Genomic DNA, 22609 nt, shown 5'->3' on the forward strand with positions numbered 1-22609 from the left:
GAGCTGTTCCTGTTGGCAGCAGATAGGACTCGCAATAATGGGTTTACATTGCAGGCAGAAAGGTACCGGCTGGATATTAGGAAAACATTTTTTAGAGTAAGAGTTGTTCGGCCGTGGAATCGGCTACCTAGGGAGGTGCTGAGCTCCCCCTCACTGGCAGTCCTTAAGCAGAGGCTGGACAAGCACTTGTCAGGGGTGCTCCAGGCCAAGGGTGTCCAATCTTTTGGCTTCCCTGGGCCACATTGGAAGAAGAAGAATTGTCTTGGGCCACACATAAAATACACTAACACTAACAATAGCTGATTCATAATGTTTTAAGTTAGTTTACGATTTTGTGTTGGGCCGCATTCATAGCTGTCCTGGGCCGCATGCGGCCCGGGGGCCACAGTTTGGACAAGCCTGCTCTAGGCTGATCCTGCACTGAGCAGGGGGTTGGACTAGATGGCCTCCGTGGCCCCTTCCAACTCTATGATTCTATGAAATAACAGTCTTTGGAGGATGATAGCTTTAAAAGCCCAACAAAGCATAAAGCACCAGTATCAAGCAAGGCGGGGATCTCTCCCAGGCCAGCCCGCCACGTGGTTCACAGCACACCAAGGGGAGTTTTGCTATTGTTCAAAACAGGCGAAAGGTCTCTCGGGGACAAACCGTGCTCCATCAAGTTGTGCAGCAGCTTCCTGGCCGCTCCAAGAACAGACCTCTCTTCTCTGATTTAATTAATTTCAGAGGCCGCTGGCCTTTCATCTAAGCCTCAGCTGATCCCAGGAACTAGTCCATGGGAAAAGACAGCAGGACCATTAACCCCGCCGCGAAAGGAGAGGATGCCAGTCACCTCCTCTAGTGCCACAGAGCATCGGTGCCCCCTTCCCTGTGCCGCTCGACCGAGGCGCTGGGGAGCTCTGGCTGGAGAACTGGCCCCGTTTGTGGGACCAAATGCGGCCACACAATCCCGCTTGAAGCAAATAGCCCCGTCAAGCAGACTTGCTGCGCTCTCGCCTGAAAGATTGGCAGTTTCAAACATTTGCACATGGTCCTGGTTTTATTTCTCCTTGAGCAGCTGCAGGGAAAGGGAATAACGCCGGCTGCATCGGGTGGATGGGCGGGATTCTGGCGCATTTCCAGCTGCTGGGCTCCATGCCAGAAGCTTGCCCAGCTATGGCACACCTGAAACACAGCTCTGGCCCTCCCCTGCTGCCACCTCAAACTCATAGAATTAAAAATCGGAAGGGGCCTAATGACCATCTGGTGAACTCGGTTGGTTTCCCCACTCCTCCACATGAGCGGGGGACTGTTAATCTGGAGAACCAGGTTGGTTTCCTCACTCCTCGCTGCCAGCCCTCGCAAATCCTGGGACTTCCCATTCTTCTGTTAACCCAATTCTTCCCTTTCCCCTGAGCTCAGCCCGGGTGAAATCCCCATGCATAAGGCAAAGCGCGGGACATGCAAGCTTGGTTTCTCTCACAGCCAATTACAAAGCAGTGTGTAAAGAGGCGGGGATTCAAATGCTTCCTGCTTCCTGGGAGTTCTTTCTGAGCAGAAGAAAGTTTTTAAACTAAGGCTTGGATTTCTCCCCCCCTTTCAGATTGCTCAGTTTTTTGTTCTTAAAATGCTTTTTAAAGCAGCAATTGGGTTTTGGGGGGAGATTTTCTCTCATAGTAAGCTCTACAAAGCAGCATTTCAAGGGGCGGGGACTTGATTTGAGCTTGGAGACTGCTGGTGCAACAGGGAAGTGTGGGTCCAGCGAGCAACGAACCTCAGATAAAACTCCCACGCATAAATGACCAATGACTAAAGTCTGTGACCTTTTCATGGTAGCTTATCTCAGCTAGCAAAACAGTATATTCCTGATAACCAGGATGCTCCATGTTTTATTTCACCTCTTGCTTCTCTCTACAACTGCTGCAATCTCATCCCTTCCAACAATTTGCAACAAACAAACAAACACCTATCCAGTCAAATGACAGTAACCGATTAACACACACAAGGATTATTTCCAAAATCCGACTTTATTTACAGTTCAAGTCAAATCACATGCAAACTTTTACATTTCCTCCCTCCCCCTTCCCTGGGACATTTTAAGAACGGTAAATAGCAAAAAAGGGTAAATTAGATTTATTTTTAAAATAGCAATTAAATATACAAAAATATAGCTTACAAAATAAACCCCACCCCCCGCAAATGTCTTTTTTTGTTTTGTTTCCTTTCTTTAAAAAAAAAAAAACTCTGCCACAGATCTTCATTTACTTATTTTAGTGTACAGAGAGGTCTACGAACTCAGGAGGCTCCGCAGAGAGCTCATAACCGCTTTCGCGAGTCCCGTGCTATTTACAGGAAGGTTGGAAGGGAAGGGGTTAAACCGAGTCTTGGGTGGTCTAAAGTTGTCGAGACGGTTGTCAGCCTAGGCGGCGGCAGCTCTTCAAAAGTGTGCCAAGTTATTGGAAGGCTACCCTCTTTGAAAAGGGCTCGGAAGAACAGTCTGTGCCATTGTTAGGAAAAAAAAAAACCTGTACAGTACTATGTAATACTGAAGAATCTCTTTGCTGTCTCTTTTGCACAGTGAGCGTTGCGGTTGAATCATGCTTCAAAGGGAGAGCAACGTTTTGGGGCAGCATCCAGCTTCTTTTGCATACACCAAAACGACAACGATGCACCGTTTATCACTACCACGGATTCTCACTCCCAGAGATCCCACTGCAACAATAAGGACCGGGAACTTGCTTTTTTAAAATAATAATAATGCAAAATGGTCTTATTTTCAGGAAGCCCACATTCAGAGATAACGGGTAAACTCGGTTCCAATCTGCTCTGAGGCTGAGCAATATTCTTAGGAGCCACATTTTCTGCAGCTGACCACAAGAATCAGAGCCGAAAAGGATCATCTACTGGAATTATGTGAATTTTCCATGTTTGGGCAGATAGAATTGAAAGTCTGTCAGCATTAACATTTTACAGAGTCCCAATTCTGATCAAGAAAAGGAATTGATACTTGGAAAACATGGAGTTCTAACCCCAAACGTCCATGTTTCTCTATCCAGATTTTTATCAGTGACTCTCACATGTGCCACTAACATACCATCAAGTGTTCAAATTTCCAGGCTATGTTATTTGCAACTTAAAAACAAAGAATGGGATTTAGGGGATGGGCTAGGCTCAGTGGTAGAGCATCTGCTTGACATGCGAAAGATCCCAGGTTCAATCCTTGGCACCTCCAGTTAAAGGGACCAGGCAAGTAGGTGATGCAAAAGACCTCTGCCTGAGACCCTGGAGAGCCGCTGCCGGTCTAAGTAGACAATACTGACTTTGATGGACCAAGGGTCTGATTCAGTATAAGGCAGCTTAATGTGTTCACTTTAACTGTATAACCTGGTTGGAATAAATCCAAATGTGTAGGTGCCAACATCAAATGATGTTACAGTTTTCCTATAGTCCTCCAGCTTTCTGAGCCCCCTAGGAGATACTGATGTCCTGTTTTCAAATTTTCTAGTTTTTAACCCAATACTAGTGAAGACTCTTATTGCAAGAAAAACAAAATGGTTGAAGTTAATTTTACTGGGACTTGGTCTGGCTATAAGGTAACTGCATGAACTTTGCTTCCACCCCCTCACCTTTGGTTACAGATTTTGCACAGGTGCAAGAAAAAACCCACAGAGGTAGATAATATTGTTTGGCGAATTTCCAGGAAGGGGAAGCCCGCATTATGGTGAACCTGAGATGGTCCCGGCAGGTTTTACAGTTAGCCAAACATTTGTTACAAGACGGCAATCTTTGTTACAACAATAGCCCTTTAAATTCCCAAAATGCAACTTCGCTGGTCAGCTGGCAAACGGATCTTGGTGGAAAGAATGTCTGCTAATCAATCAGAGAAATGGGACTGGGTAGAATTGACCAGAATAAATCTGGCATTAGGCCAATCTCGGACAGAAGTGGAACATTTGAGACTGGAGAGAGGTACTAGTTTGTAAGAACATTTACATAAGAACATAAGAAAAGCCCTGCTGGATCAGACCCAGGCCCATCAAGTCCAGCAGTCTGTTCACACAGAGGCCAACCAGGTCCCTCCAGGAAGCCCCCAAGCAAGACGACTGCAGCAGCACCATCTTGCCTGTGTTCCACAGCGGATAACATAATAGGCATCCTCCTCTGATAGACATGCATCGTGACTAGTATCCATTTTTACAAGCAGCCACGGTAAGCCCTATCCGCCATGAAAATGTCCACTCCCCTCTTAAAGCCCTCTGATTTGGCAGCCATCATCACATCCTGGGGCAGGGAGTTCCACAATTTAACTATTCAGATTTGAGTCCAGTGGCACCTTAAAGACCAACAAGAACTTCAGGGTACATGCTTTTGAGAGTCAAAGCTCACTTCGTCAGACACCAAACATCAGACATCTGAAAAAGGGAGCTTTGACTCTCGAAAGCATATACCCTGAAGTTCTTGTTGGTCTCTAAGGTGCTACTGGACTCTGATCTAACTGTTCTCCTGCAGACCAACAAGGCTACCCTCTGAAACAAGTTTGCAAGAGAGTAAGAAGTCTGAACGGGTCACACAGCTTCCCATCAGAAACAACGGACACGTTCTTTTCAGCCCGTGGTCGGTCGCCTCTGGTCAAACTGCTTTTGCGAGATTCTTTTACAACCTGCAAAACCTGTTTTGCCTTACAAGCAATGACATGAATCGTGAGCCGTTTCATGAAAAATGGAAATTATTCTACAAATATGTTGAGGCCCAATGTCAACAAAAACAAAACAAGAGAGTAGATATTTAATCCAGTTTCATATTTAGATAAGTATTTTGATTGCAGAGATATTAAATATGTTTGGTAGATCTGATAAGGCGATCATTTTTTGACCATTTTATATGATTAGCAACGCTTAAATATTTCTTTTACTACTTGGGTAATAGAAAAGGGCAAGAGTCCAGTAGCACCTTAAAGACTAACAGAAATATTTTCTGGTAGGGTATGAGCTTTCGTGAGCCGCAGCTCACTTCTTCAGATACAGCTAGAATGTGAATCCATCTGTCTTTAAGTAGAGGAGAGTGAATTCAGACAAGCACTAGTATGTAAATGTTAACAGTATGTAAATGTGAATAGCAGGCGTGATGGGATTAGGTGTGGTATGCAGAAGAGTCTGTGATGTCCAGGGGAGAGATGGGTGTGGAGAAATCAGCATTGGTCATGAGCCATGAATGCAAGGTCTTTATTCAGCCCAGGTAAATGCATTGACTTTAGTTTGAATATCAACTGTAATTCAGCAGTTTCTCCTTCCAATCTCCCTTTGAAATTCCTTTGTAAGAGAACTGCTACTCTTAAATCTGCAACAGAATGTCCTGGAAGGTTGAAATTTTTGGTTTTTGAATATTGTGGTTTTTGAATATTGTGGTTTCTGATGTCAGACTTATGTCCATTTAATCTTTGTCTAAGAGACTGACCTGTTTGTCCAATGTAGATTGTGGAAGGGCATTGCTGGCATGTGATGGCATAAATCACATTAGAAGATGAGCAGGAATATGAACCTGAGATAGTATGGCTGACATTGGTGGGTCCAGAGATGGTGTTCCTAGAATCTATATGAGGGCAAAGTTGGCACCTTGGTTTGATGCAGGCCTTGGTGCCAGAGTCCATGTTCCTGTTAAGTAGTTTATCATCATGGGTGAGAAGTTGTTTTAGGTTAGCCGGCTGTCTGTAAGCAAGAAAGGGACGCCCCCCCAGTGCTTCAGCGAGGGAAGTGTCACAATCCAGCATTGGTTGTAGGTCCTTAATAATATGTTGGACTGGTTTTAGTTGGGAGCTATAAGTGACAACCAGAGGTGTTCTGTTGTCATTCTCTCTGGGCTTATCTTGGGTAACTATTTGATAGCACTATGGCGCTGAATACCATGGCAATGCAATCTGTTTGACTTATTTCTATATCTTTGTCCTTTCAATTGCACTGTGGATAGCCCTGTTTCCCCCCTTTTTCCTTTTGTATCCCTCCTTTTATAAAAAACAAACACCTATTTGCCAAAGATGGGAGTCTCTTTTTGCACACTGGGTGCAACAATTTCACTTTCAAAGTGCTTTCAACTCTGAAAACAAACCACTGACCTTCTCTGGCCGTTAGCAGCCAAAGCGTTTTTATTAATTCAGTGGTGGTAGAAAGTGCCGTCAAGGCACTGCTGACTAATGTTAAACCCCGTCCCCCCCCAGTACGGTTTTCAAGGCAAGAGACATTCAGAGGTGGTTTGCCATTGCCTCAAGCAGCCCTGGACTTCCTTACTGGACTCCCATCCAAGTTCTAATCAGGAATGACCCTACTTGGCTTCAGGGATCTGACCAGGCTACTTTTTGCTTTTGACAAGCTACAAGTGAGGGTGGAGGGTTCTGTCTGAGATTCTCAAGTTCCAAGGGGAACCGTGGAGAGCTGTTTCCCATGTGTACCTTGCATGATGTGCAGTAGCTGAGTGCATGAACTAACCCGACTGAAAAGCACTATGTGGGAAGCAACAGCAGCTGGTACAAAGGTCCTAGTACTCAACCCAGTAGTTAAATTGTGGAACTCTCTGCCCCAGGATGCAGTGATGGCTGCCAACTTTGAAGGTTTTAAGAGGGGAGTGGACATGTTCACGGAGGAGAGGGCTATCCATGGCTACTAGTCAAAATGGATACTAGTCATGATGCCCACCTATTCTCTCCAGGATCAGAGGAGCATGCCTATTCTATGGGGTACCATGGAATACAGGCAGGATGCTGCTGCAGTCTTCTCGTTTGTGGGGTTCCTAGAGGCACCTGGTTGGCCTCTGTGTGAACAGACTGCTGGACTTGATGGGCCTTGGTCTGATCCAGCATGCTCTAGATCAGACGCAGATCTGTCTGATATCAAGTCAGACCACTGGTCTATCACTGTTCAGTCTTGTCTACTCTGACTGGCAGCAGCTCTCCTGGGCCCTAACAATCTTTCATATCCCCAAATTCCAGATCCTTCTCTAAAAACGGGAGATGTCAGGGATTGAATTTGGGACCTTCTGCATGCAAAGCAGATGCTCTACCCTCTAAGCCAGGGTCCCCTTCCCACAAGTCAGAGACACGACCATAAATAAGCACTGCAGAGGATCTCTAGCGCTGGAGAGGTCCAATTTCTGCCCACGGAAACCAAATTCCAAAGGGAGAAAAAGCGGAATAAATTATGCAATTTAGCATATATTAACTGATCTGGTATATTTTTTTTCTGCTTTCAGTAGGGATGAAGAGGAATACTAATCCCTATACTGTCCCCCACCTCCCCCACCCCCAAAGGCTATTGAGAATTCACAATATACCCCCTTCTGACATTTTTAGCACGTCCGCACAGAAATCAGGATGGGAAGCTGACTTCTTTTTGAATTTAAAAAAGCAAACAAAGAAGCAGAGAATGTGGAATTATGTGGCAGACTATTTCTCTAAGGGGAAAAAACCCTTTTGCCCTGCTTGGTATCACTGAAGAAAAATGTGGCTCTTTCGAATCATAAATGATTTATAACCTGGCAGAGAGTGGCACCGATATGGCGATGATGGATGGAATTCTCGTCTTCCTCCCACAATTATGTTATAAACCCCGATAGAGAGGTTGGGCAGGACTGGGGGCACGGGGAGAGGACAAAGGACATCCCTACCACGAGACTTAAATCTCCTTGGAGTTGTTCTCAGGCTGTTGGCCCAAACCTCTGGTCACCATTAACAGCAGGAAGAGAGGCATTTGTACTGCAGATGAACATCCAGGTCCACATTCGTTCGTGATGAACCCGGCTGAAGCAAAGGGCCGCTTTAAGACTCAGCTGCAAAGATGCACTTTGTGCTTGCGCATGGTTCAAAACGGATTCGCATCGCAGGATGAAGATTGACGCGCCGGTAATCCGGTGCAGAATCCAAGCGTTCACAGCCACTCTTGATGGTTGCCGGATGGGGCCTGGTTGTTCCCCTCGGGTCTCGCGGATGAAGAAACGGTCAATGAATAACCTAGGAAATTTGTTTCTCTCTCTAGGGGGGCACTTAAGGGTTCATTTATCTTTAGGCAGGGTCTAGGGAGATTTCGAGCGCCTTACAGCTCCGATCAGGCCACTGGTGAACAACCGGCCTCTCGAACCAAATGTTTTCTCGGCAGCCTTGTGGATTCTCCAAACCACCATCTCTGCTAAGCACTGGCTCTTCCTCCGAAGCTGCGCATGAGTTTCGCTGTCGCACCTCACCCCGAGAGGAGGCGTGCCAACCAGCATCCTGGATCAGCCTCTGACGCAACTTGCCGTCAACTATTCCAGAAGCCACAGGCAATTTGGTATGAGGTAACCACCGGGGTGGGGGGTGGAATCACGGACAGCGAAGGGTGCGGGAAGTCTTTTGTTCCAAAACGCACAGACAAAACATACCCCATGTGTGTGTGTGGGGTGTCCGCTCATCTCGACTTCCGCCTCCCTTAAACTGCTTTGGGTGCGTGCTCCATCCCATCCAATGCAAGGCGCCTCGATGTACAGTACGTGCCTGCTTTGTAAAGTGCTCTTTCTTTAAAAAAAAATGTGAAGCCAGAGACTTCCCGCCGGGCCTTCCCATTGCGCTGGCAGGTGTCGCACTGCAGGTGTGTTCGTAGTCCAAACATCCGGCCTTTCCCCCCTCCAAGGGTATCCTGGGAGTTTTTCATGAGACAAAAGGAATCCTGGCAGATCCTCCGAGGCCACAAGAAACAGGTTCGGTGGTGGGGAAGTCTCCGCAGGAGTCTGACAGGTGTTCCGGCGTGCCAGAAAAGTGCATCGCGCGAGGGTAGCTATACCAGGTTTGCTGCCCCAGGCAGGGGTTCCTGCGGGGGGCCAGGGTGATCCTGCTTGCTGTGAAGCTGGGCCAGCTGAAGGACCGGCATGTTGCACAGCGGACACACCTTACGGACCTCCAGCCATTTGATGAGGCACCTGCAGATGGAGACAGAGGAGGTCAGTCATTCCTTCCGAGCAGGCCACCTAGCCAGGGCTGTAACATGAACACACATGAAGCTGCCTTATACTGAACCAGACCCTTGGTCCGTCAAAGTCAGTACTGTCTACTCAGACCGGCAGCAGCTCTTCAGGGTCTCAGGCAGACAGAGGTCTTTCATATCACCTACCTGCCTAATCCCTTTAACTGGAGATGCCAGGGATTGAACCTGGGATCTTCCGCATGTCAAGCAGATGCTCTACCACTGAGCCATGGTCTCAGGTGGAGGTCTTTCACATCACCTTCTGCATGCCAAGCAGGCGCTCTGCCAGAGCCATGGCCCCTCCCCTCCCTGTCACCCCATGCCAGAAGCCTCCACTGATTAAAACTCATTAAGTGGCTTTAATTTAGAAGAAGAAAAGGAAGAAGAGTTGGTTATTATATGTCAACTTTCTTTACCTTTTAAGGAGAACCAAATGGGTTTACAACCTCCCTCCCTTCCTCTCCCCACCACAGACACCTTGTGAAGTAGGTGGGGCTGAGAGAGTTCAGGGAGAACTGTGACTAGCCCAAGGTCACCCAGCTGCCTTCATGTGTAGGAGTGGGGAAACCAACCCAGTTCACCAGATTAGCATCCACCGCTCATGTGGAGGCATGGGGAATCAAACCCTGTTCTCCGGATTGGAGTCCACCACTCTTAACCACACCGGATGAACCCATCAGTGGAGGAGGAGCAGGAGGAGGATGGAAGGCTTCAAGCCTTGGAGTTATTGACTGCGAGCTCCAAGTGGGGGAGGAAAGTGGGAAATCTCTTTAGCCCACTGAGATATGAGCCAGCGTGATGTAGTGGTTAAGAGTGGTGGGTTGGAACGGTGGCCTCTGGAGAACCGGGTTTGATTCCCCACTCCTCCACAGGAGCAGCAGTGGCTAATCTGGTGAACTGGGTTTGTTTCCCCACTCCTACACATAAAGCCAGCTGGGTGACCTTGGGCTAGTCATACTCTCTCATCCCCACCTACCTCACAAGGGTGCCTGTTGTGGGGAAGGGAAGGTGATTGTAAACCAGTTTGATTCTTCCTTAAGTAGTAGGGAAAGTCGGCATGTAAAAACCAACTCTTCTTCTTCTCTTTCCTCTCTGCAGCAGATACTCAGCTTGGGCTTGGCCAGAGGCCAGGAGTGGGGGAGACAAGGGACCCCTGGCCTTCAGCCCCCAAGTGAGCTGAGCCAGTGGATGCAGGAGTGGCCCAGGATGATGGAGCACTGCACCGCCTGCTTCTTCTGTTTGTTTGCTGAAGTCATATTTTTTTGGGGTGTGTGTGTGTGTTTATTTTGTATGCTGCTCTGAGCTCCTACTGGGGAGAAATACTAAAATAAATGTAATAAAAGCTGGAAGAGGTAATAGGTGCTTTGGAACACAAGCAGGACGGTGCTGCTGCAGTTGTCTTGTTTGGGGGCTTCCTAGAGGCCCCTGGTTGGCCTCTGTGTGAACAGACTGCTGGATTTGATGGGCCTGGGTCTGATCCAGCACGGCCTTTCCTTATGTTCTTATGTTCAACCTCTGCTCCTTCCCAGAGAGTTTTGGAATTAGGGGGACCCTGCTTCAAACCCCGGGTAAATCATGGACCCCACTAATGGCCCTTGGGCTAACCACCCTCTCCCTCTCTCAGAGAAATCTACCATGCAGGTTGTTGTGACGATTCCAGCAGGGGAAGGAAGGGAAACCTACAGACCCTACTCTGAGTTCCTCCGAGAAATGGGACAGAAAGATTAAATTGACAGAAAGTCATGGAATCCATCAGTCTCAGAGCCAACCCCAGGGGTTCTTTTGTTTTTGTTTTTGCAGTTCATAAGCTGTTAATTGCCCAAGATTATCTTTTTTTAAAAAAAATTATTAGAAACATTTAACCTTACAATAAAAGAAAAAATGGGGGGGGGGGGAACCTAGATATAACATTACTTTAAAAAATCAAATACTGGTGATACAAATTATTTAAAAACAAAACTAAACTAAAACAGCGCTAATATAACTAAAATACCCATAGCACTTAATCAAATAATACTCTATTTGTCTATTTAACTAAAATCCGCATTATTATAACATCACTCCCTCTCTACAATTTACACATTAGAATGCTTTCTCCATCCTTAAAATTGTTGAATTCCAGTAAGCACCAAGTTCTTCGGTATTTTTATCGTTATTGTAGTACGTCAGCTTAATTAAAGCTTTAACCTTGTTGAGCCAATTATTTAAGTCAGGGAATTTATTGCTTTTCCAGTTTCTGCCCAATATTATCTTTGTGGCGATCCACTGGATTGGCACTTACTTTCTGTGGAAGGCATGTTTGCACGGACAGATCCCCAATTCATCTTTGGGCTTAAACTCCTCCAAACAAACAGCACAGATCTGAAAGGGAAGTGAGGGAACAAGAGAGGAGAAGGACAGTCAGCAAAACACACGGGGGGAAATATTTTGCATTTGTGATCTAGAGGATCGGAACAAATAGCATTTTGCATTATTTTCAAAGTACGGGACAAGATCGTGAAAGACAACTCTCTGGGAACGGGCACCTGCTGAGCTGAATTTTCTTCCCCAATGGATAGAGATGGGATTTCCCAACTGTCTGGAGAGGACACGCCTTCCAAGAAAACCATTCACATGTTATAAGAGAACTGTGACTCGCCCAAGGTCACCCAGCTGGCTTCATGTGGAGAAGAGGGGAAACCAACCCAGTCCACCAGATTAGAGTACACTGCTCTTAACCACCGCTCTTAACCACTACATCACACTGGCTCTCTTACTTGCTTAAGATTCTAGCTGGCACAGCTTTGTGGACTCTGCCCTTAACCACTAACAGCCCTACACCACGGAAGATCTGGAAGGTCAGCCATTTCCCACGGGTGAAGACAGAAGAAGCAAGACACACCGTTTGTATGATGGGTGATGAACTGGGTGATGTCTTGGGGTGGGTGGGGGAGAGATAATTTGTAAATGAAAGGTCGAAGGCACCATGGAGATGGGCAGTACTAAGGGACAACCTGTTTCCCATAGGCCACATCCTCCATGCCCTGACCTGAATAGCCCAGGCTAGCCTGAATTTGTATGCTCTCAGAAGCTAAGCGGAGAAGAGCTGTAGCTCAGTGGCAGAGCATCTGCTTGGCATGCAGAAGGTCCCAGGTTCAGTCCCTGGCATCTCCAGTTAAAGGGACTAGGCAAGTAGGCGATGTGAAAGACCTCTTCCTGAGACCCTGGAGAGCTGCTGCCGGTCTTAGACAATACTGACACTGATGGACCGAGGGTCTGATTCAGTATAAGGCAGCTTCATGTGTTTCTGTGTTCAGGGTCGGCCCTGGTTAGTGCTTGGATGGGAGACCACCAAGGAAGTCCAGGGTTGCTACGCAGAGGCAGGCAATGGCAAAACCACCTCTGTTTGTCTCTTGCCTTGACCTGGATGGCCTGGGCTAGCCTGATCTCAACAGATCTTAAAAGCTAAGTAGGGTCAGCCCTGGTTAGTGCTTGGATGGGAGACCACCAAGGAAGTCCAGGGTTGCTACGCAGAGGCAGGCAATGGCAAAACCACCTCTGTTTGTCTCTTGCCTTGACCTGGATGGCCTGGGCTAGCCTGATCTCAACAGATCTTAGAAGCTAAGTAGGGTCAGCCCTGGTTAGTGCTTGGATGGGAGACCACCAAGGAAGTCCAGGGTTGCTACGCAGAGGCAGGCAATGGCAAAACCACCTCTGTTTGTCTCTTGCCTTGACCTGGATGGCCTGGGCTAGCCTGATCTCAACAGATCTTAGAAGCTAAGTAGGGTCAGCCCTGGTTAGTGCTTGGATGGGAGACGACCAAGGAAGTTCAAGTTCGCTCCTAAACTGTTTTAAAAGGTGGTGAGCCATTCTGAGCCTGGCCTTGGCCAGGAAAGGGCGGCCTCTAAATCAATCAAACAAACAAATAATAGAGTCAACCCTCCAAAGCTGCCATTTTCTCCAGGGGAACTGGTCTCTGTAGTCTGTAAATCTGCTGTAATTCCAGGAGATCTCCACCCCCCATCTGAAGTCAGGCAACCCCAGCAGGCCATCTTCTGAAATAAATCACTTTTTAAAGATGTCTCATAAAGTGTGTTTGTGTCAGAAAATGTATATGCGACCCTCTGAACGCCAGGCCCGAGTCTGCACCGTCCACAGCTTTCCCCTGAGGAGCAATAACAGCCAGTTGTCCTTAGAAAGGTTCAGCCAGCATGCTGTAGTGGTTAAGAGTAGTGGACTCTAATCTGGAGAACCGGGTTTGATTCCCCCCTCCTCCACATGAAGCCAGCTGGGTGACCTTGGGCTAGTCACGGCTGTCTTAGAGCTCTCTCAACCCCACCTACCTCCCAAGGTGGCCTGTTGTGGGGAGGGAAAGGGAAGGCGATGGTAAGCCGGTTTGATTCGCCTTAAAAAAGATAGAGAAAGTCGGCATATAAAAACCAACTCTCCTTTTTCTACATCTCCTTGACTGCCTTTGGAGAGGCTTGTAGGGACACCCCTTCCCTCTCTCTCTCCCCACCCCACATCAGGATTTATATCCTATATAAATAACTTCTTCATTTCAGCGGCTGTTGGCAAGGGCAGCAGCCTCTGAGTTGCATAACCAGATTCTCGCCGCGCCTCTCTGGAGCAGCCCCACAATGGTGTCCGGTTCAGGGTGTTGAAAGCACGGGGTGTCAAGCTTGCGTGGCCAGAGCTAGCATTCTCTCTCCCCCCCCCCCCACTTCTCCAATGTCCCAAAGTTTAAATTTAGAGTCTCTGCCGGTCACTCTGTCGATGCTGGTAGCACGGCAGCCCTCTGGGAGAGTATGACTTTCTCCCCCTCCTTGCAAGAGGGCCAGGGAAAGATTTTCATGGTTAAAGAGCTCAGAGTTCCTGGCTGGGCTGGGAAATAGGTCAGCCACAAAGTGACCTGGCCCACATTTCAATTCATGGAGCCCAGGAAGGTTGGTGGCCTAGACAAGCACGTAGGCTTCACCAAAGTCTTCTTCAGGTGGAAAAAAAAAAGCCAGCTGTGCTCCAAAAGATGTTGAAGAAAGTGCCACATCATTTAAAGACAGTTTCAGAGGGTAACAGTGTTGGTCTGTAGTAGAACAGCTAGATTCGGGTCCAGTGGCACCTTAGAGACCCACAAGAGTTTCAGGGTATAACCTTTTAAGAGTCAAAGCTCCCTTCATCAGGTATCTGATGGAAGCAATGGACTTCCTGACAAGAGTTCCCAGGGATACCTAGAGAGGAGGAAGAGGAGGAGGAGCAGAAGCAGAAGAGGAGCGGCAGAGGAAGTAGCAGAAGAAGAACAATCAGAAGCAGAGGAAGCAGAAGAAGAAGCAGAAGAAGAGGAGGAGGAAGAGTGGTTTTTATATGCTGGACTTTACTTTTTAAGGAGAATCAAACCGGCTTACAATCTCCTTTCCTTCCCACAACAGACACCTTGTGAGGTGGGCGGGGCTGAGAGAGTTCTGAGAGAACTGTGACTGGCCCAAGGTCACCCAGCTGGCTTCATGTGGAGGAGTGGGGAAACCAACTCGGTTCACCAGATTAGCCTCCGCCGCTCCTAGCCACTGCCCCACGCTGGCCCTTTCCTTTGCTATGAACCTTCCTTGGCTATGAAGGAACAACAATGGGACAATACTACACAGACTTCCTCCAATCTAAGCCCACAGGGTTGAAGTCTACAATGCAGATGTGCTTAGCTCACAGGCTGCTTATGCAATCCCTGCATTTCAGGCTGTGGGAATTCTTCACCTATCTGGAGACTCTTGGCCTACCCAGAAGCTTCTGCATTGAGCCTCTTGGGGTACAGTCATCCAACATTTGACCAGGGCAGGAAGAGGTGCCTTCATTCCTCCCCGGTTTCATGAACATCAGTGACATTCCACAGCAAGGAAGGAAAGGCTGGGGCCGGAGACAAGTTTTAAGAGACCCAAAAATGGTGGCGTCTGAGAGGCATCACCTTTGTGCAGCTCAGCTACGTTTCTTTTGCCTCATTTTAGCTGTTGGTCAAACAGGGTTTGCAGGTTTTGGAAACTTTTTTAAAAAAAAACCCCTGCAAAACCTGTTTGACCAGAGGCAAGAGTGGTATGAGAACAGAGCAGCAAATCCAAACTTTTGACTGTCAAAAACACCCCTCTCTACCCCAAGGGTGCTGGTCATTAAGCGACAGCCATCCCTCTCTTGTCAAACTGCAACTGGTACAAATTATTCAGTAACACCAAGAGGATAGCCGTGTTGGTCTGCAGTAGAACAGTTAGATTCTAGTCCAATAGGACATCAGAGACCAACAAGATTTCTGGGGTCTTGAGAGTCAACGCTCCCTTCACCAAGAGGTCACAGTTCAGCACTTCTTAGAGAAGCTCTAAATGTACAGTTCTGTCCTCCAGTCTGGTTCGGATCACCCCATATCCTGAGACAATGTCCGCAGCGCTCATCTCTGGGCTCAGGTTATCAGAGGGATGCCTGAACACGCTCAAAGCCAAGGAAAGAGCTCTTGGACTCCTGTCCCTCCCTCTGGCCATGTGCAGAGGATCATTCCTATAAATAAACGGGAGTGACGGCTCCCTTAATGAGACTGCAAAGGCGGCACTACTCGCTTGTTAAACCAGGGAGGCTGTGCTCATCTGGGAGAGGGGGAGGCAGGGAGAGAAGAGAGAAGCCGACTTACCTCGTGCAAGTTAAGTTCTTTTACTTTTTCCTTTAGAATAACCTGCAACGAGAGAAACGCACATTAATATCAGAGGAAGCAGGGCGGCCGATGCAGTTGCAAACATGATTTATGCCTGCAAGACTACCTAAGCCCACAAAAAAACCCACCCACCTTATGTCTTCGCTTTGGAAAACAAAAGGCCTTGGCTGCAGCGGTTCAACTTAGGGTTGCCAGGTCCCCCCTCGCCATCGATGGGAGCTGTGTTGTGGTGGGGCTGGGGGGGAGGGTGATCGGTGCAATAACGTCACTTCTGGGGTAAACTTCTGGGGTAGCACATTCCTCCAAATAAGCTCTACAGAAACCATAGTGATTACAACTGATCTCCAGGCGATACAGATCAGTTCACCTAAGGAAAATGGCCACTTTGGAAGGTGGACTATGGCATTATACCCCACTGAGGTCCCTCCCCTCCTCAAACCCCGCCCTCCTAAGGCTCCACCTCCAAAATCTCCAGGTATTTCCCAACCCAGAGCTGGCAACCCCACCTGTCCATCTCTGCTCCAAAAACTCAACCTGTATGCGTGAGAGAGACAGCACATCCTAAAAAGAGAGAGCGAGGGGAGAACATAAGAAAGGCCCTGGTGGATCAGACCCAGACCCATCAAGTCCAGCAGTCTGTTCACACAGTGGCCAACCAGGTGCCTCTAGGAAGCCCCCAAACAAGACGACTGCAGCAGCAGCATCCTGCCTGTGTCCCACAGCACCTAATATACTAGGCATGCTCCTCTGATACTAGAGAGAATAGGTATGCAGCATGACTAGTATCCATTCTAATAGCCATGAATACCCCTCTCCTCCATGAATATGTCCACTCCCCTCTTAAAGCCCTTAAAGGGAGAACGGCTCACCTGTTTGTAGGCATAGAGCTCTTTGTGGGCTTGATGTCGGAGCCTGGAAGCCAACAAAACAAAAGGAGAGAATATATGAATTGGGAAAGCACAAAAACAGCACACAAACGCCAACACCACAACACCCTGTGGCTGTGGAGCCCGGTCCACTAAAAATGCCCACCACAAAGTAAAACTGTTCCTGGATTGCACCGCTTAAAGCTCAAGATGGCAGAAATCACATCACTGAAATGCTGCCCCCCCACCCGAAATCCCTGCACATAGAAAGCTAGATATCAGGGAGAAGAGTTCTAGACTAGCTTTCTCTCCTGAAACGCTGGCTTGCTGGGATGGGTTTGTTGCTTTCTATTGTGGAGGAAAAACAGGCAGCCCCCTCCGCCTGTGTTCCAGAAAGGCTTTTATCATGCAACTAGCTGTTTGGGCAGACTGGGTCTTAAACGCCCCATCTGATGAAGGAACAATCCCCTGTTATGTTGGGAAAGGGTGGTGGACGACATATTTTACGATGTGGTACCCAGTTGTCAAGGAGTCACTGATGTAAGCATCTGGCACAACAACTTGGCATAATGGTAACCTTTTAGAATTTGGCTTTTTAAACTCTGAGCACGACGTGTCAATGAGACAACCTTTCTTTCCCTTGGTCTTCTGGAAGAATCTTTAATTTGTGTCTCCCCCCACCCATTGGAAGTTCATGAAAGGGTGAGGGAGACAGGAGAGGAAGGCAATAACAGCCGGGCCATATTAAACAAACACGGAAACAGCGAGGAGTGATAGACGGAATTGCCCCTGCTTTCAAAATATGATTTAACACAACGGAATATTCTCTCCTTATCTTGACACACAGTTTGTCATCCAATAGAAGGGGTCATAAAATCATGGAACGGCGTTCAGCTTAATTTACTGCACGGCTATCGAAACCTGGGGTGTTTCCAATTTCCATAGGTTCCCATAGATTTCCATAGGTATTCTTCCAACTCAAATGGACGTATTCTTAGGAAGACCGTGCACCCACCTGTCCAGATTGCTCAGTATTGGATTAAGGGATGTCTGCTGACATTTTAGGGGTACTTCCCCTTAAGAGATATCATCTCTTCCTCTAATACTTTCCTCCAAAGGGCATAACTATGCAGTAGGGGTCGCCATAAGTCGGCTGCGACTTGAAGGCACTTTACACAAACACAGTTTTATCATATATCCGTTTAACGGCCATGATCCCCCCTCCCCAATAATTCTGGGAATTGTAGTTTGGGGAGGATACCAAGAACTCTTGTTAGTACTGTAGCCTCCTCTCAGAGGAATACAGTTCCCAGGTTTCTCTGGAGAGAGCAAGTGACTGTACAGGTAGATCTTTTACTCTTACAAGGGGATTTACAGCATCTCCATGGGTTGAAATTAACGGGCTGAAATTAAATCAAAAGAGTTTCCAGCTAAACATTAGGGAGAATTTTCTGACAGTCCGGTTCCTCAGCAGAACAGGCTTCCTCGGGAGGTGGTGGGCTCTCCTTCTTTGGAGGTTTTCAAGCAGAGGCTAAATGGCTATCTGTCAGCAGGGTTGATTCTGTGAAGGTAGGCAGATCATGAGAGGGAGGGCAGGAAGGGTTGCATCAGTGTTTGATTCTCGTGGCCCTTTCTTGCATGCCCAGGGTAGTGCCAATCGCCACTTTTGAGGTCAGGAAGCAATTTTCCTCCAGACCAGATTGGCCAGGGATCCTGGAGGGGTTTTTTTTGTGTGTTTTTTGCCATCTTCTGGGCATGGTATAGGGGTCACTGAGGTAGTTGTGAGGTAGGGGAGGTAGTTGTGAATTTCCTTCATTGAGCAGGGGGTTGAACTAGATGACCCTGGTGGTCCCCTCCAGCTATGTTTCTATGATCCTATGATAATTTCCCCTTTTATTTCCCAGCTCCAATTAGGGATTCTTCTAATCAAGCAAGCAAACATTTGCAAATCACTAATGGTAGGCTAATTGTAGAGTGGGGAAAGAGAGAGGGGAGAAAACATTTGCATAGATTTACCTCCATTAATAGTACACTTAATCTCTCTGAGTTCAAAGATAGAAATCTGTAAAACGGACAGCACAGCCTAGAAGAAAAAACCTTGTGAAAGACTCAGTTTGCAACAGGGGAGCATTGAAAAACGCAGAGTCTCCACTGAGACCGTCTTGGCAGGGCGGACGCACAAGTTCACAGTCTTCCCCAGGGTGGGAACGCTAGCAGAGGGGCCCCCATTTTACTTCCGTTCAAACCCACTCAAGTGTTTACATTTTAAAAGAAGAATAAGAGTTGGTTTTTTATGGTCCGTCAGGGCTGATAGCACAGATCTAAGATGAATGGTTTTAGGCAGGGGTGTTAAACCTATGGGCCGAGGGCTGATCCAACCCTTTGAGAGCTCTTATCTGGCCTGAGAGCCAGCTGAGGCAGCCCCCCCCCCCAGCAACTCTCGATCTGGGCTGGCGAGGCATGGGCCAACAAAGTGACATTTATGTCATATCCGGCCCTCGTATCAATTGAGTTCGACACCCCTGATTTAAGGTATTACTGGCAGCACATGGTGCAGTTGCACAATGAGGCATGCCATCTTGGAATGGGGGCATCACCAACTCTGGAACGTGCTCTCACATCAAAATCTCCTGTGCATGAAGAAACTTCTAGCTTAGCTTTCTTGCTGAGGTACTGGCTTTCCAAATGCAGAGAGATTTTGATGCAAACACGCAATCCTCTCATGCCCATTCTCAGCTGGTCCCGTGAAGGCTGTACCATGCGCCGGGAAAGGGTTGGGTAAGTCTATTCCTAGTCCATGAATGGAAAACCACCAAACAAAACAGTCTATCCATTATTCAGAATGAAGATCTGGGTAAGACTCCAAGACCAGACACTCCCTTTCTGTATCAACCAACAGAATGGCGTCTTTGAGGAAAGAGGAGTCCAAATCTCAGTGAAACAGCAACAAATTAGTGTAAGAATGTGCTGAATGGGGAAAGAGAAACAGCATGGACGTACCATGTGGGACAAAGAGATACTACGTCTTTCGCTTTGCAAAGGGAACAACTAATTACTTGTTTAATCTGGGCAAAATTTCAGACCGGCAATAATCACCCTTCCAAATAACTAGCCATTTGCTGTGCTGCAGCAAATCAAAATGAGAACATCTCAAAACACGCAGCACGGTGCGGCGATGCTGGGGGAGAAGCAAGGAAGAGAACAGGACAAACTTAAAACGAGCCCTCGAACTCTGTCTGAAACAGATGAAACAAGCGGTTAAAGAGCTGTTAGCGTGGTCAGTTCTGGGGAAGTCCAGTGGGCCTCCCGGTAACCACCAGGCAAGGAAGATTTTGCAAAATCTGTTCCTTTTTTTAAAAATTGAAATTAAGGGCTTATCTTCCCTACAGGTACCAAGTAGTTGAACATTCATCCCCATGAAACCCTGGGAATTGTAGTTCCATGAGAAGGCTAGAGCGAGCTAATGGAGAATTCTCACCATGTTCAGGACAGTTTGACCACAGAGGTTGACTGGTTGCTAGAGCACCGCCAGTTACTCATGCTGTCACTTCTGGTTGCACAGCAAGTGACATCAGCATGTCAGGCCGCTGGCGTCCACCTGCTATTTCCCAACCTATTATCTCCCACTACCCAGCTTTGTGGCGGCAGGACGTGCCTGCTGGGGCGGGAGTTCTTCCACCCCAATGGGGAAGATGGCACCCTAAAAACCACTAGTCAGGTACATGTAACCTTTGTCCATCCCGCTTAGGCAAATTCTTAGCTGACAGCTGCACCATGACCCCCCACACTTCCTTTCTTTGCTTTTGACATTTTCGCAACCAAATGAGTGGGTCATAAGAACATAAGAAAGGCCCTGCTGGATCAGACCAAGGCCCATCAGGTCCAGCAGTCTGTTCACACAGTGGCCAACCAGGTGCCTCTAGGAAGCCACAAGCAAGACGATTGCAGCAGCACCATCCTGCCTGGGTTCCACCGCACCCAAAATAATAGGCATGATCCTCTGATACTAGAGAGAATAGGTATGCAGTATGACCAGTATCCATTCTAATAGCCATGAATACCCCTCTCCTCCATGAATATGTCCACTCGCCTCTTGAAGCCTTCCAAGTTGGCAGCCATCACCCCACCCTGGGGCAGGGAGTTCCACAATTTAACTGTGCATTGTGTGAAGAAATACTTTCTCTTATCTGTTTTGAATCTCTCACCCTCCGGCTTCAGCAGATGACCCTGCATTCTGGTATTACAAGAGAGGGAGAAAAGCTCCTCCCTGTCCTGTCTCTCCTTACTATGCATAATTGTATAGACCTCTATCATATCTCCCCTTAACCGCCTTCTTTCTAAGCTAAACAACCCGAGTCCCACCTGGGTTGGCAGCAAAGCCTTGCCAACCTGGCATTAGAGCATGGGCAGAGCTCGCAGGGCTCCGAAGCCTTGTAAAGAGCACAGCTGACCATTTTCTATTACAACTCTTGAGCAAGGCAGTACTGCTTTCAGAAGTGACGCTGGCCTGCTTGCACCCATTGCCGACTGGGGTAGGGTTGGGAAATTACAGGAGACTTGGGGGAGGAGCCTAGGGAGGGTGGGGCTTGGGGACGGGTCCCAGCAGGTATGTGATGCACTGGAGTCCACCTTCCAAAGCAGCCATTTCCTCCGGGGGAACTGCTATGGAGATCAGCTGTAATGCCAAGGAATCACCAGGCCCGCCCTGGAGGTTGGCAACCTTAGAGTGGGACGAGGTTATTCAGAGTCATGCAATACTGGGCCTAGAAGTTTGCATGTTTCTTGGAAGCCCGATTGCAAAGAGCAATAAACAGCATACCGACATATTAATTGCCCATAAGAACAAATACGGGATATTGTACTCATTAAAAACAAATAAAAAGTTGAAGGAACTGAAAAGCAGCTGCAACAGGACACCCTAGAAGGATATTAGCTGGTGTTTGAACTGAATTGCTGTTGCATTACAAAGCTGCTTTGCAGTAAATATGAGAATGCTTTCTCCACCTGCAAGCTTAGCGCATAGCTTCTTCTCGGAGTACAACCCACCGCAGTTAACAGAAACCAAAGCCTCATTCCAATGGGAACTGAACCTTCTGCTTACAAAGGACGGCCTTGTACACCAAGTCCAGGAAGAGTTAAGACCACAAGAATCCTCTATTAAAAATAACGAAGCAACACTTAAACCTCCAGGAGCCATGGCAATCCCTCAGGGGCATTTTCAGGGGCTGCAGACGGAGCTCCCTTCCGCCAGACGCTCGGTGGACTGAATATTTTCCAGAACTCACAGAAATTATGTTGGAACTGGTCTGAGGGGACTTTTAAAGGCCGCTGCGAGGACAATTTTAAATCCATGCAGTCCTGCACGTTCTCAGTTTAATTTATTACATTTATTTATTTGCTTTCTCAATTATTAGTAAAGGATTGAAAGTCCAAATGTTTTAGGCCAGGGATCCCCAACCTTTTTGAGGAGGAGGAGGAGGAGGAGGAGGAGGAGGAGGAGGAGGAGGAGAAGAAGAAGAAGAAGAAGAAGAAGAAGAAGAAGAAGAAGAAGAAGAAGAAGAAGGAGGAGGAGGAGGAGGAGGAGGAGGAGGAGGAGGAGGAGGAGGAGGAGGAGGAGGAGGAGGAGGAGGAGGAGGAGGAGGAGGAGGAGGAGGAGGAGGAGGAGGGTTGGTTTTTATATGCCGACTTTCCCTAGCACTTAAGGGAGACTCAAACCGGCTTACAATCACCTTCCTTTCCCCTCCCCACAACAGACACCCTGTGAGGTAGGTGGGGCTGAGAAAGCTCAAAGAGAACTGTGACTAGCCCAAGGTCACCCAGCTGGCTTCACGTGGAGGAGTGGGGGAACAAATCCAGTTCACCAGATTAGCCTTGACCGCTCATGTGGAGGAGTGGGGAATCAAACCCGGTTCTCCAGATCAGAGTCCACCGCTCCGAACCACCGCTCTTAACCACCACACCACGCTGGCTCTAGAAACCAATTCCTAGAAAATGTACCTTCCCTTCCCCCTCGTTCTCTGGGAACTGTGTTGGCAATTCCTTCAATGGCTGCGATCCTAAGCAAGCGTCGCAAGAAAGAAGATCCTTCGAACTCAGTGCCCCTTTCCCTTCTGAGAAAACAC

General features: G+C 47.8%; 1 protein-coding gene across 2 annotated transcripts in view; it reads right to left on the reverse strand.

The window, feature by feature from the left end:
- Positions 1 to 8774: 8774 nt before the first annotated feature.
- Positions 8775 to 22609, reverse strand: part of RNF24 (ring finger protein 24) — a 74695-nt gene continuing 60860 nt past the window's right edge. For both annotated transcript variants that reach the window (XM_056855736.1, XM_056855735.1), the window contains exons 3-6: positions 16491 to 16533; positions 15601 to 15642; positions 11242 to 11321; positions 8775 to 8916 (exon numbers count right to left, since the gene is read on the reverse strand). In XM_056855736.1, coding sequence (XP_056711714.1) covers positions 8775 to 8916; positions 11242 to 11321; positions 15601 to 15642; positions 16491 to 16533 — 307 coding nt within the window. The remainder of the gene's footprint in view (positions 8917 to 11241; positions 11322 to 15600; positions 15643 to 16490; positions 16534 to 22609) is intronic.

Source organism: Euleptes europaea, chromosome 9 (genome assembly GCF_029931775.1).
Source record: "Euleptes europaea isolate rEulEur1 chromosome 9, rEulEur1.hap1, whole genome shotgun sequence".
Classification (NCBI taxonomy): Eukaryota; Metazoa; Chordata; class Lepidosauria; order Squamata; family Sphaerodactylidae; genus Euleptes; species Euleptes europaea.